General features: G+C 34.7%; 1 protein-coding gene across 2 annotated transcripts in view; it reads left to right on the plus strand.

Moving 5' to 3' along the window:
* Nucleotides 1-15,861, plus strand: part of CDK13 (cyclin dependent kinase 13) — a 110,256-nt gene that overhangs the window by 67,233 nt on the left and 27,162 nt on the right. For both annotated transcript variants that reach the window (XM_027123972.1, XM_027123973.1), the window contains exons 6-9: nt 2,301-2,490; nt 3,851-3,907; nt 14,760-14,861; nt 14,955-15,032. In XM_027123972.1, the coding sequence (XP_026979773.1) occupies nt 2,301-2,490; nt 3,851-3,907; nt 14,760-14,861; nt 14,955-15,032 (427 nt within the window). The remainder of the gene's footprint in view (nt 1-2,300; nt 2,491-3,850; nt 3,908-14,759; nt 14,862-14,954; nt 15,033-15,861) is intronic.

Genomic DNA, 15,861 nt, shown 5'->3' on the forward strand with positions numbered 1-15,861 from the left:
AGTACTGTCTAATAGAAACAGAATGCAAGACATTATATTTTAATTTAAAATAATCGGTTAGTCTCATTTTTGAAAGCTCTGTGCATTTTAATAATATTTTTATTTAACCCAGTATATCAGTAGATTATTCCAGTATGTAATCAATATAACAAATTATCAAGATATTTTATTTTTTTTAGTTGTTGTAGTAAGTTTTTTTGTTTGTTTGTTTTGTTTTTTTGCGATACGCAGGCCTCTCACTGTTGTGGCCTCTACCGTTGCGGAGCACAGGCTCCGGACGCGCAGGCTCAGCGGCCATGGCTCACGGGCCCAGCCGCTTCGCGGCAAGTGGGATCTTCCCGACCGGGGCACGAGCCTGTGTCCCCTGCATCGACAGGCGGACTTTCAACCACTGCGCCACCAGGGAAGCCCCAAGACTTTGTTTTATATTAAGAAAATTAATCTGTTATGTTGCAAATAGGTTCTTCAGCTTGTCATTTATTTGCCTTTTACCTCTATTTCATATTTATTTCTTACATATGTGTTTCTAAATTTTTATTTAGTGAAATTTGTCAGTTTTTTAATAGGTTTGTTTTTGGTATAATTCCCAATTTGCCTTTGGGGTTACTGCCTTTGTCCCAGTACTATTCTGCCTCTTTTTTTCCTTCACTGATTTAAAATGACTGTTTTCATAGTTAGTAGATACGTATTTGGGATTTTTTTTTCTGGTATATATTATATGCATTTTTCTATCTGTCCCAATAGTACAGTAGGTCATATTAATTTCTGGTAGGGCAAATGTTTATTTTAAGAAACGTTTTGGTTGATACTCTGGTTTTGTTTTCTTCAAGGTGAACTTTAGAGTTAGTTTCTCAAGTGTTCTTTCAGCAAAAGAAACAACAAATCATTGGTCCTTTTACTGAAATTGCATTAAAATACAGAATTTTACAATTTGGTGAATCCTTAATAAATTTGTATAATTGTTAAAGTTTATTCCTAGTTGTTTGTAGTATTTTTTTTCTATTGCAAAGTCATTTAAATTTTACTTTCTAATTGTTTCTAATTTTAATTTCTAATTGTTGCTGGCATATATAAAGTCTTTTATTTTTTGTGTATGATTTTTTTCTAACACAGCTACTTTTTTATTCTTTTGGATCTTTTAGAATCGTCATCTCATCTACCAATAATCATGTTTTTGTCACTTTAAGTTTTTATACTTTGTTTTTAATTTTACTTACTAACTTCTAGAATAGTTAGTAATAATGAACATTCTTGTCTTGTGTACAGCATCTGACATTTTACTATTAAATATGACAATAGTTGTTGGTTTCAGAGAGGTACCATTATAAACTTTTAGGAAAGAATCTTTCTATTGCAAGTTTACTGTGAAATCTTTGCTCTGTTCTTTTTTTTTTTTGGCCGTGCCCACAGCTTGCAGGATCCCTGGACCAGGGATCAAACCTGGGCCCTGCCGTGAAAGCACCGTGTCCTAACCACTGGACCGTCCGGGAATTCCCTTTGCTCTGTTTTTAATCACGAACTGATCATGAGCTTTCTTCAGATGCCTTTTTTTGGCATATTGATAACTTTTTTACTTTGAAAGATAGATGTATTGAATTTTATTAGCTTTTCCATTCTCGAATTGATAAATTAAACTGCCTGATTGAGATATTTGTAGATACAGCTTTAGATTCAATTTGTGCAAGTTTCATTTAGGAATTTTGAATCTATCATATGTATGTTGTGTATGTGCTATGTGCTGTTTTAGGATTTAGTAGCAGGATTAATAAGCTGGTATTATAAAATAAAGTTGTAATTTGTATGCTTTCAAATGCTCTGGAGCTGTATAAAAGAATTAAATTATATGTTTATTGAAAACTTAATAGAAGTCATCTAAAGCCCGACTGGGCCCAGACTCTTTTTTTTTTTATCAAAAGTAATTCTTACAACATCTTTAAATTTTCTTTGACGAACTATACTGATTTTATTCAGCTTCTGCTGGGAGACAATTTGTTCAATATGTAAAACAGCTAAGAATTTATTTTACATCAATCATACCCAGAAACTATGCAGTGTGGAAATTAGCAGTGTTGATTTTATATCATAGCAGTTTTCTTTGGGAGAAGAAGACTGGCTAGATAGTTCCTTGGGATGGTATTGATATTAAATTCAGAGAGAAGGACATGAACATTATTAAATGACAGAAGTAGCAGTTCTTTTCAAGGATTAATTTTCTCCCCAGCATTTTATTTTTTAAAAATTCTGAGCCTATAGAAAAGTTGTAAGAACAAAATCTTTAATGTGTTAATTGTTGTTCTTAGGTGCATTTTATCTGGTGTTTGAATATATGGACCATGATCTGATGGGACTACTGGAATCAGGCTTGGTTCATTTTAATGAAAATCACATAAAGTCATTCATGAGACAGCTTATGGAAGGTCTGGATTATTGTCATAAGAAGAACTTTTTGCATCGAGATATTAAGTGTTCAAATATTCTTCTAAATAATAGGTATGATATGAGTTTGATATATATGTTTAAAATGAGTCTTATATAATGTGTACCTTGATTCTGTTAAAAAGATTTAAAATTTAGGTTTTGATTGCTCAGACTATTTTAACAAAATCAATATTACAGCTTGGGCTACGTCTGAAGTTGTGTTAAATATACTTTAGTTAATTAACTTCCAATAATAGTTTGTAATGTATGTAAAATAATACTTGGTTGACTTGTTGAAGTTTCATCCATCCCCTCAATCCAAGGAATTTAATAGGATTAATTGGATCAAACCTCTAAAGAACTTTACAGTCCCTTTGACCTTATATATATAGGGGTTTTCGAGTCATAAAGACCTGAGTTTGAATCCACGTAATAGTTTGAATCAATATACTAGTATACATAAACCATATAGTAGTTTACGTGACCTTGGGCAAACTACTTAACCACTCCTTTTCTTTTGTTGTTGTTGGTCAATAACAGCTGTCATACCTCCATGGGGGGGTGGGGGGGAGGGAAGTAATAAAGATTATAGGCACTCCCCCCAACCAAAATACTTAGTTGACCCTCTCATTTGATATTCTTCCAAATAATGTGAATGGTTCTTCTAATAATTAATGATGTGATTTCAGTTTTAGGTTAAGAATAGGTTTTAGCATCTTTTTTAATTTGGAATTTTTTAAAAAAACAGTCAGTCATCACAGTTGTAAAGTGAACATTTTTTGACGTGTATATGCACGTACATACATACATACATATTCAAAGCTTATGTTAAATATTTCACTGACAGCATAACCTGAACTCTGATAATTCTCTTGTAATTGGTACTATTTGTTGGTTTAAGTGAGGCATGCCTGGTCCTGATTTTAGTTAGTAGAAAGTGTTCTATAGAGCACCATGTCACTCTAAGAACTGGAAAATTAAACATAAATTTAAAATGATGTGATTCATTTCTTGCGCATTATTGGCTGGAATTGAACAAATAATTTGTCTTATTACTAAGGTAGTATGAATTACCTCATTTTGTTTTATTTTCATTGAAGTGTACTTTTCTAAATAGGAACTGAATAGTACCGAGAAACTATTAGTACTATTATTACTATATATAATAATATACTATATATATATCATAATAATATAACAACAGTACTAGTGTAATAGTAGCTGAAATTATCCGAAGAAAAGTACTAATTTTTGCCTTATATTTTTGTGAGTTTATCTATTTGCCTTTTCCTGTAGAACCTTGGGTACTGCAGTATAATCGAAGTTTCAGTTATATCAGTGAATTTTTGGTTAGTTCTAGGAATAGAACATGAATGTGTAAGATCAATTCAGAGTAGACTAATATTTTTTCATTTTATCTTACTTCCACCAGAGGGCAGATAAAACTTGCAGATTTTGGACTTGCTCGGTTGTATAGCTCAGAAGAAAGGTAAGAATATTTTCAATTGAATATTATAGACATTAGTGACCAGTTTTAGAAGTTATATTAAGAATACCATATTGATAGTTTATTTTTTAACAAAAAGGAAATTTTCTTTTCATGCTTAAATACATGAAATAATGAAGTTTTATACCATGACCATGTTGGGTTGACTATTTGAATTACAAAATTTTATACATTAAATCAATGTAAAAATAATAGATTTTTTCATACTTAGAGGTTAATATAATTTCTTTTCAAATGTGCCATTTTAAGTGTTTCTTAAATGAACTTAGGAATTTTTAAATAAAATTCATGCTTAAATTTCTAATGCATGTCCAGACGTTAAGATGTTTGTAATTTTGGGGTTTAATGAAAAACCTTAGTAAATGCTTTTTATGTTACATGTTTAAACTTGTATATTTTGTTTTAATTATTATTTTGGACTTACTTAAAACTTTTTTTTTAACTATAGTTATATCTATATATAGATGTGTGTTTGTTTTAAACTCCCTAGAACCTTTTATTTAAACAAACTATTGTGAGGAAGTTCAGTGTATAACTTCTTTGTGTGGAGCTTCTGTGGCTAAAGTTAGGGATTCCAAGTATCCCACTTGGCTCATTTTGTGCCTGATGGTAGTGAAATTGATTTGTCTTATTAGGATTATTCTTAGAAGAATAATATGGAATTTCAAAATATTTTTGTGAAGTAGGGAATTTTATATAAACTATGAAATTAACTGGGTTTAATATCTCCAGTTTATTAGCCCATTCCTTTCTTGTCAGACAGCATTATTTCTTTAATATATATACATATATGTATAAATTCCTTATGACAGTTCTATAATTTATTTAGTGTAATCATAATTGGATATAATAAAATATCAGTTAATTGGAATTCTTAGCAATAGTTATTTATGTTCACTGAATCTTTGCCAGTTTCTGGTTAGTTGAAAAAAAAATCCCCGTTTTGAATTTTTTTTAAGAGTGAAAAATTTGTTTTTTAATCTTGCAGCTCCTGTGACATAATTCTGAAAATTATTTTTAGTGTTTAGAGGTTTTTAAATGGTATGTTTTGGATACATTAGAGTTCTGTTAAACTCAGACTGTGGTATGGACAGCTTGTTATGGACAGGGCTCCAGTCCCCTATACCTACTTTAGCCAGAGCTTTTCGGCCTTTATTTAACTTACTACACTTTTAATTAATACTTTATTTTAAGAAAAGGTGTATGTTTTTGCTTGTTTGTTTGTTTGAAGTTGTTCTAGAGCTTAACAGCTCTAACCCTCATTTTGCGTTTGAGAAAATGGAGACCTAGAAAGGGTTGAGTGACTTGAAAGATCCAAAAATATTTGTTAGTATCATCAAGAGTGTATAGCTCAAATTTTCCAACTCCCAATTATTTATTCTTTCCATTGTGTATAATAGTGCCTTTCGATAGAATTTGAAGGAAAAAAATAAATTGGTCCTTAAGTATACTTAACCTAAAACTTCACTTGAAGTATACTTCTTGAATGACTAAATTTCAATGACTATTCTTTAGGGGGAAATTCTTCTTAATTAAGGATTCTACCTGCTTAGCTGGTTAACTGAGATTTCACTGTAGTTTGGTTATCCTTTCTTAATAGAAGTATATGTCTGTCATACTTTGACTATAAATCCCTTTCTTCTTGTTTTCGTGTTAGGTTTCAGTGGAGATGGAGAACAGCTAAATTACCATTTTCCATCTCATAGATTCTTTTTATGCAGATATTTGTTCACATTGGAATAGATATGTTCCAGAAGAACTGACTATAGAGCCAAATTTTATACGTAATTTTCCCATTGATTTTTTTTTTCTCTTTTAAAATGGAATGTTGGGTTTCAATGAAGTGTCAGGGGTGTGGCGTGTTCACTGAACCTTGGTCCCCATTGCCTTGCTGAATTGATATAAGAATTTTGAACTTAAGGAAGTAGGAAATTTAAAATCCCATAACTTTGCATCTTCAGGTAATGTATACTGAAATTTTCTGCTTAATCAAATTTGTAAGTTAAAAACTTGGTATATCATTTTGTTTTATAAGCAAATATCCTTTCCTTCAGGGTTATGTACGTCTTTAAAACTACTCTTTTTCAGATTCAAATAATTCCAGTTTCTTTAAAATCAGTTAGAGAAGTAGGCTTAATTTAATGGAATGACTTTAAAATACACATACTATTCTAGTAAATTTTAATAACATACTGAAATTCACTGCCTTTAGCATATTCACTGTATTATCCCAAGTTTTCTAGATATTTCTTGAAATAAACATACACCAAAAGATTTCCATCCATATTTCTTTGTTATCATAAGCAGAAAGAAACCGTAATACCCCCATCCAAATATTTTTTGAAGTATTTTCTAAGTAATTAGCTATTACAGGTAGAATGAAGTGTTCAAGAAATTGTTGTAGGGTTTCTTGTTCTTTTCAAAATAGAGCAGATTTCAGCTTATCACTGTAGTAGCATCAATTACATCTCTCTCACTTATTTGATTTGGTATATCTTTTTTTTTTAATCAATTAATTTTTATTTTTGGCTACGTTGGGTCTTTGTTGCTGCGCCCGGGCTTTCTCTAGTTGTGGTGAGCAGGGGCTGCTCTTGACTGCGGTGCGTGGGCTTCTCATTGTGGTGGCTTCTCTCGTTGCGGAGCACGGGCTCTAGGTGCACGAGCTTCAGTAGTTGTGGCACGTGGGCTCAGTAGTTGTGAAGCACGGGCTCTAGAACGCAGGCTCAGTAGCTGTGGTGGACAGGCTTAGTTGCTCCACGGCATGTGGGATCTTCCCAGGCCAGGGATCGAACCCGTGTCCCCCGCATTGGCAGGTGGATTCTTCACCACTGCACCACCAGGGAAGTCCCGGTATATCTTTTTTGAATATGAGGAAAACTTGATGGAACTACAGCTAGTATGTAGGAATTGAGTATGGGGTTGTGGGTGACCAGTATGGATCTCCTCTGTCATGTGTGCTACAGTAGAGGACAGAAACACTGGGCTAAAATTAGGGGGGAAAATGATTCCTTTAAACTTGAAGAATCATTTTCTTGTTTTGAACATCAGTATTCATGCTTTGCTCTATTTGGCCTTGGGAAATATAGAACTTGAGAACAGAGGTATTTGCCTCATTTCTTCATATCTGTTCAGTTTTTTTTTTTTTGTTCTTTTTGTTCAGTTTTTTAGTAGCTGCTTTAAGTCCACCTTTCCCCAAGACTTTTAGCCACAATGATAAATCCTCTTCTGAGTTTTTATTTTACCAAGTCTTAGCTACAATGCTTTTCCAAGTAATGGAGTATCTTTTTCACTTTATGTGACCATCTCATATGAAAAAATATGCATTTTACATGTAAGTTGAAATTAATTTCACTTTCTACAGAAGAAACTATAACTTAACACGTTTACTTTTTTAATGGAAGGAACTCAAAATCCTAAGGCCTAAATCAGGAAACTTCGGCTCTAGTCTTGGCATTTCCATTTTACCAGTTGTGAAATATTGGACAAGTCACTTAATATCTCTGTATGTCATTATTCTCAACTTTAAGATGAAGGATTTCAAATCTCTAAGATATTTATAGTGTATTGGAAAACATTTCTTTTGTGGTTCTGAAAGTTAGTGAACAAAATAGCTTTTTAAACATTTTTGAAGGCAATATCGCCATCTAGTGCCTTTTCATAAAATTGCCATTAAAACCAAAACTAAATTTTCCCAAACCTATGTAGGGTGTGAATGGAAGAATTACCTCTTGCTGCTTGTCCAGGGAGTAGATAAAATTATATTCAGAATTAAAATTGCCTCCTTGGTGCTGGTCTTTTTACTTTTGTTCTTGTCTTTTCACTACAGCTAGAATTGTAGTTATTTTAAAGACAGGGATCATTATCTTGAACTTTTGTGTTTTATATGCCTTAAAGCATAAAACACATTCATAGTGACCGCTTGATTAATTCTGATCCTTCAAATGTTATATTAATTATATTAATATTAATTGTTGGCCCTTCAAATATTATATTTTATTTTTTCCAAATGAAGTATGCTCATTTAGTCTTCCAGCAAGTTGTGTGATATTTCCATTTCTGAATCTCCCTTAAAGCTCCTTATGTATCTAATAAAGTCTATAAATGCGAAATATTTTGATAGCATCAAATATTTAAAATTACCTGAGATTTCATGAAAGTTTTATGATGACTTTACACTTTAATATCTTGTTAACCACATTAAAGTAGGAGGTTTGAAAAATAAAAGAAGTATTGATGGTGGTGGTGCCACTTCTCTAGTAGACAAAGAAATAGTGTCTGCTTTATTTTCAAAAATTGTTTATGAGACTTATTTACAGATGAAGATATTCAGTAGAAGTTGAAATTCAGAATATTTAATGTCGAGACCATTATTTCTGGATTTTTACAAAGGTAGTTTCTAGCCATCCAAGAGGAACAGCTTGTTGGAGTTACTGTTTTCTTTTTCTAATTTAATGTCAGAGGGATTTTATGTGTGTGTGTTTTGCTAGGTTATGGAATTATTGCTTGGGATTTAATTTTAATTGTGGGAATAAATTGGAGTGGTTCTTTTTCTATTTTTAGGGTTTTCTTTTTAAAGTATTAATTTATTCTGTAACACCTAAGAACCTCACTATATGTTTTTCCATCCTGTTTCTTTTTTAGTAGGGATGAATGTTTTTTTGTGAAAAGACTGGGTAGGTATCTCAATAATGTAGTTTTTTTTTTTAGTCCGTGAAAGAAAAAAAAACTTCGCATGTGTGATATCACATCAGTTTGTGTTTTCTCTTTGTGATGTAAACAAGACCGTCTTTAGGATGTTGACAGTGGGTAGCCAAACCTAGTAGCCCAAGTCCTAAATGTTCAATTTTGAGGATTCTGGATTTTATTTATTTGTGTAACTTTGGATGATCGATTTTCATTATTACATCAGTACTTTAGTTTTCTTGGGATTTAAATGTCCTAGTTTCAAAACAGTTTCAGGGCTTCTCTGGTGGCGCAGCGGTTGAGAATCTGCCTGCTAATGCAGGGGACACGGGTTTGAGCCCTGGTCTGGGAGGATCCCACATGCTGCGGAGCAACTAGGCCCGTGAGCCACAACTACTGAGCCTGCGTGTCTGGAGCCTGTGCTCCGCAACAAGAGAGGCCGCGATAGTGAGAGGCCCACGCACCGCGATGAAGAGTGGCCCCCACTTGCCACAACTAGAGGAAGCCCTTGCACAGAAACGAAGACCCAACACAGCAAAAATAAATAAATAAATTAATAAACTCCTACCCCCAACATCTTCTAAAAAAAAAAAAAACAAACAGTTTCAGTGTCTTATACTTCTGTCTTTACATTGGTAAACACAACAACCGAATCATACCATGGAATATTTTCTTCATAATACTATAAATGAATATTGAATTGGGTGGTTTGAGATTGGCTTTATTCTCTGCTAACTCCACCCACCTTGGAATTTTCTTTTATGATTAAAGTCCTTCTGTCTGCATACTTTCTCAGTGTTGGCTTTCTCCTCATTAAGCACTAAGGTAAAAAGTGAGGTATGGCACCTATTTTGTAAAATTTTTGAGTAAATTATCATGAGCTTTTCCTTGACTTTAATAAAACAATCATTTTCATTGTCTTTTGTCAGTGTTAACTTTGAAAAGTACATTAAAAAGCTTATTTAGGGCTTCCCTGGTGGCGCACTGGTTGAGAGTCCGCCTGCTGATGCGGGGGACACGGGTTCGTGCCCCGATCCAGGAGGATCCCACGTGCCGCGCAGCGGCTGGGCCCGTGAGCCATGGCCGCTGAGCCTGCGCGTCCGGAGCCTGTGCTCCGCAACGGGAGAGGCCGCAACAGTGAGAGGCCCGCGTACCGCAAAAAAAAAAAAAAAGCTTATTTAAAATGTTCATTTAAAACATTTAAAACATAATTACAGCACCACTATCTTCTTGAAAGTTTTTTTGCCAGCTCTGTTCTCTCCCTGGCTCTATGTCCTAGCTCTGGAAAATGAGCATTTGCTAAGCCTTCTCAGGGAACTGATAGTTCAGTGTAGGCAGAGCAAGAACCAAGTAATAAGTTTGTAAGTCTTGTGTGGATATTCTCCCAGAGGCAGCAGTGTGTATTGAAGGTGTAAACATTGGCATTTTATTTTATACTATCACTTTGACTGCACTTTGGAAAGTAGATTGACCTTGTAAGTCTGCAAGCAAGGGCAGTCAATTAGACAGGGGTTGCAATAAACCTAGGTAGGATATGGGGGACTTACTTCCCTGGCAGTCCAGCGGTTAAGACTTCGCCTTCTATTGCAGGGGGTGCGGGTTTGATCCTTGGTCGGGGAGCTAAGATCCCACATGCCTTGTGGCCAAAAAACCAAAACATAAAAGAGAAGCAAATTCAATAAAGACTTTAAAAATGGTCCACATCAAAAAAAAAAAAGTAGTGATTATTAAAAAAAACAAAACAAAACCTAGGTAGGATAATTATGGCTTTAACTAGGCAATGGGCATAGGTGTTGGAAAGTTGGAGATGAATTATATCGTAAGATATAGAATAGTTAGAACTTGATGGTTGACTATTGTGTTGGTAGACACATCCTGCCTTTACCCCTACAGTAAGATTGCTGCTTAAGGAATTGCATAAATGGTTTATTAATTAGGAGAAGCTAAACTTACAACAAAGAGAACCTCAAAATTCAGTGGCTTAAAGAATAAGAAGTTTATATTTCTCACTCAGTAATCTGGAGCAGTTGTTACTTTACCTTGCTGCACAAATGAGAATATTTCACCATATTGTTTGATCAAATGGTGACTCTGCTTCATACAGTCATTTAAGGATCCAGATTGGAAGATTTGCTGCCTTTCTTCACATGCTTTCCAAGTCTATCACCATGTCTGTCAGCTAGAAGCTAGAAAAGAGGAGGGAGGGGTGTTATGAGCCAGGCCAAGAAATGGCACCTGTGTTCACGTTCCATTGGCGAGAACTTGGTCATGTGGCCACACCTAACTGCAGTGAGGGTGGGAAATGTAGTGTAGGTGGGCAGCTCCCATTGAAGAAAGGAAGAACAGATTTTAGAAGACAGCTTAGCAGTCTCTGCCATAAACTGTGATGCCGTTTGCTGAGACAGGAAACGGGAAGCAGGTTTACGGCAGAAGATAATAAATTTCCTTTTGGATATGTTAAAATACAGGTACTTCTAAGACTTCTAAATTTGCATGTGTAATAAGAATGTGCAAGTGATCCTAAGGTAACGTCAATTGGAAAAAAATTACTTATGTTTTTCTTTAGCAATGTTATGGTACAGAAATTTAAGTTATTTTTCTGAAAAAAAATCAAAAGGAGGAAAGTAGGGTAAAATTAGAAGGGAATGGGGAAAGGGCATGAGGAAAAAGACTGTGTTTATTGTTATGTAGTTATGGCATAAATCAGTTGATTAAAAATATTGCCAAGTACTTACTGTATGCCAGACACTGACCTAGGTATAATACCTGTTGGCTGCGTAGTAGAGATAAGAAAGACAGATCAATCCCTGGTCTCATTACATAGTCATGAAAGAAGGTAGACAACGAGAACCTGTTGGATAGAGGAAAGAATTTAAAGTACCAAGTGCTACAAAGCAAATAAAATAGTGTCTGTAGGGACACTATGAGCTTGGGGGTGGCTGCTTGGCTAATTTTGGCTAAGGCAGTTAGGATAGAACTCTTTTTTTTTTTTTGCAGTACGCGGGCCTCTCACTGTTGTTGGTCTCTCCCGTTGCGGAGCACAGGCTCCGGACGCGCAGGCTCAGCGGCCATGGCTCACGGGCCCAGCCGCTCTGCGGCATGTGGGATCTTCCCAGACCGGGGCACGAACCCACGTCCCCTGCATCGGCAGGCGGACTCTCAACCACTGCGCCACCAGGGAAGCCCAGGATAGAATTCTTTGAGAAGTAAAATTGAGCTAAGACCTGAGTGATGAGAAGAGGATAACTTAATGAAGACCTAGGCAGATAACATTCCAAGTAGAAGGAACTCAGCAACTGCAAGGCCTGGAAACAGACTTGGAAAGTTTAAGGGGGCCAAGATGTTGCCCAGTGTAAAAATAGGAAGTGAGATACTCCAGTGTATAGTCTTATCACCTGAGGTAAAGTATAAATTTTATTTAGTTGCAGTGGGAGATCACTGGACAGTTTAAGCAACTAACTGATATGACTTGGTTTTATGCTTAAAAAACTTAAAAGTGGGGGAGGAAATCTAGAGATCAAGGCCAGGAAACTAGTTAAGAGACTGTTGCAGTAGTACCAGAAAAAAGATAATAGTGGCTCCGACTAAAAGTTGGTAGTGGCTCAGATTTCCTTGAAATCGTGGGAAATGGTTGCATTTAGGACCTATTTGGATGTAGAGTTGACAGAAGTTGTTGATAGATTAGATGTGAGATTTGAAGGAAAAAGGAAACAAGGATGACTCCTGGGTTTTTGACCTTAGAAGTTGGGTTGGTGTTAAAAATAGGTCCCAAATTTCTTTTGTAGTTTTGGTAGGTGTTTACCTAGTGGATTCTGAAGGAGACATGGCATTTGGGCATACGATGAATTTAGCTAGTTGAACTCTTTCCATGTTTTTCTCAAGAATATGTTATGCTCTAAAAGAAATAAGTGCAGACTTTATGTATTGTTGGAAAAGTGAAGCATTTTAAAGCTAATTTAGGTACTTCCTATTATATGATTTTTTTTTTCATTTCTTAGAATGGTCTTTAACAGAGTTATCAACTGTGGTTTGTGAATTTTAATTTGGATTTATCCAGAATCTCCAAATACTTCAAGGGCCTAAAATCTTGCTCCGATCATCTGTTTGCCTTTTACCTATTCAGACCAGACAGGAGGCTGAGCTGCCTGCCAGCCTAGGGATATACCCTTCAGGCAGTGCTCGCTTTGTTAGGAATACAGCACTGCTTGTGGTGTGTAGGGTAGGGAAGACCGTAACCATGTCACACCTCCCCTGAAGGGCAAAGTGTTGGAATCTATTACTGAGCAGATAATCTTTGATCTTTATTCTGTTGATATTTCATTGATTGTAAAGAGAAATGTTGGGATGGTACTTTGTTTTACAAAAAATATATATCAGTTTGAATATTTATTTACTTCATAAATGAAAGAGTTTCCACAATTTAGAGATTATGTTAGTGTTTTAAAATTGAGCTGTCTATGTCAAATTTTACCGTTGAATGTTTCAAGTCTTTACGTAGTTCTTACTTTTCTTCTGACAGAAACTGAGCATTTGGATATATTTGGAAAAGCTATTAATTGGTATACATTAAGTACTTTTGCTGTACACCTAGAAGTATAGTTCATCTAGTTCTGTGTTTAATCATTTTTGAAAATGTACTAAATATTTTCACTTCTGAATTTGATGAGAGTTAATGAAAACGTGAACTAATCTAATTTTAACTGCTAAAGATGACTGTGTTCTAAATGTTGCCTAGAAATTGATATATAATACGGTTAAAAACCAAAATTCAACTGAGTAAATTCGAAGATCTAATTGGTTTTATTAAACACTTCCTGAATCAGGCCACATCCCATCTAGTAAGTAGAAGGGATCTCTGAGGAGCTATACAAAATGGAAGGTTTTTAAAGGCAGAAGGGGGCAGGGACAAGAAAGTTATACTAGCAGAAAGCAGATTGGCAAGGTCACTTTCCTTTAAGGGATGGGAGGGGTCTGTGTGGCAGGTGACCTTGCTAGTGCTGACCAGGAAATTCCAGACCAATTCGTTAAGATGCCTTTCCTGGGAGGGGCTGAATCTACAGTTAGGTTAGGTAGTAAGTCTTGGTTTGCTGGTGTGGGAGTTAACACAAGTAACTCCATTTTGGATCTGTTCTTTCTTTTTAACACACATATAAAATAATCTTTTATTTAAATATAAAATTTACTAACCTTAATTTGTGTAATTTCTCCACATAATACAGCAGACTTTTATTTTTTAAAAATATATTTAAAAATATTTCTAAACATAAAAAGATAAAAAATTAACTATTTACTGACAGATTTACATTAATTTAAACATTTTTCTTGAGACTGTAGATACCTAGTTGTACCTTAGTAGCAAGACCATACGTTTCACATGCTCATAGACCTTTGAAATGTTTTAGAAAACTACTTATCATAATTTTCTCCGACTTTGTTCCCCCACCCAGCTAATTCATGTATGTCACCTAAAGTTGCAGGGCCATATACAGTAAAAGGTCTGCCCTATGCCCAACATTGTTCTGGGCTTAGTGTGTGGGTATAAGAACACTTATACAGCTTACTAGATAATATCTTCTATGACAAAGTGGTAGTAGTATATGTATATATATGTCCTCATTGTTAGAAGGTGACAAAGGAATCATCTGATAAAGTATCTTACCTATCACTAGTGGTTCCTGGCAGAGTAGACCCAAACTACTACAGTCTACATTTCTATACTTTCTATTCACATACCAAAGTGGGTTAAAATCAATGAAATATTGCCAAGGAAAGATATGCCCAGTTGAAAACTTTTGTTAGGTGGTGGTTACAGTTTGAACTGTATCTTGCCATACATTAGTGATTTGCCAGATTTGGTCAAAATCATCAATGCCAACAGTTGATATAAAGATCTTTCTTTGACCGTATTACAGTTAAAACAAGCCAACAACTTTTAATTTTTATATATTAAGGGAATTTTTCAGGTAATCACATTGCTTTCAGATGTATTTTATGATCATGTATTAGATGTCATAGCATGTCTGCAGGCAGATGAAAGTAGTTTTAGTTAGGATTGTAGGATTGCTTTGATTAGCCAAAATAATATTTCTTAAAAGAATTTCTCATATTCTAACACATGCTAACTCTAAAGAGTGCTTTCTGTGTTTTTTAGTCGTCCATATACTAACAAGGTCATCACTTTATGGTACCGTCCACCTGAACTGCTGTTGGGAGAAGAAAGATACACACCAGCTATTGATGTATGGAGCTGTGGGTAAGATAGGCTTATCGACTGGTTAATTTACTTGAAACTTGGTAGTGAAGTAAAATCATACCATTTGGTAATGGTGGATATTTTTCCCATTAGATGTATCCTTGGTGAACTCTTCACTAAAAAACCTATATTTCAAGCAAATCAGGAGCTTGCACAACTAGAATTAATAAGGTAAGCTTGTGATTTTAATATTTGTAATATCTGTAGGAAATTAAAATTTTTTCACGCTTGTGTTTCTAGGAGAACATCATGTTTCTGTTGAAGGCTGATGATTGCTGAATGGAGGAGAAACTAGAACGCAGGCACTTTGATAATTGTTCTAGTAAAACTAAGGATCTTAAAGTCCCTAGATATTTTGTGATTAGATTAATGTGTTTGAGTTCCTAAAGATAAGACTGGGAAGGAGGAGTAAATATGAGGGGGGAGAGAATGAATGGTAGATTCTGTTTTTTCCGGAGTGTGGCAGTATGGAAGAATTAATGTTTGGGGATTTTTTAAAGAAATACTCTTTTACATATGTATATGCACATGTGTTTATATGTATATGTGTATGCAGACACACCAAAATACATCCATGTACTCACTAGCATAGGTCTTCATTATTTGGAGCCTATTATAGGGCCTAGGTCATAGGACTTACGTGTTAATCATCTTTCTCTTTATCTAATATTTTAAATAAGTTTCTTTTTTATAAAAGAGCTTTGGTTTTCATATATAATAATATTAAATTGCAACTTGTAAGATTTGCATGAGTGTTTCAAAATATGGATGAGAATTTTTAGGGAAGATATTGGTATAAGGCACATACATACCCATGTACTGTGAACCTTCCCTTCAGCAGACTTATTGGACTAATTGTTGCTCTACATTCAATCTGTAAATAATACTAGCTTGATAACATAGCAAGCTGAATATTTGCAGCTAGTAGATTACCACTCTATAGTAAGACTACGTATTTATTCCACCAGTTGAAGAGTATGACGACCAAGAGGTAGTTGTT

Source organism: Aethalodelphis obliquidens, unplaced genomic scaffold (assembly GCF_003676395.1).
Source record: "Aethalodelphis obliquidens isolate GAN/ISIS:26980383/991018 unplaced genomic scaffold, ASM367639v1 scaffold27, whole genome shotgun sequence".
In the NCBI taxonomy this organism is placed as follows: Eukaryota; Metazoa; Chordata; class Mammalia; order Artiodactyla; family Delphinidae; genus Aethalodelphis; species Aethalodelphis obliquidens.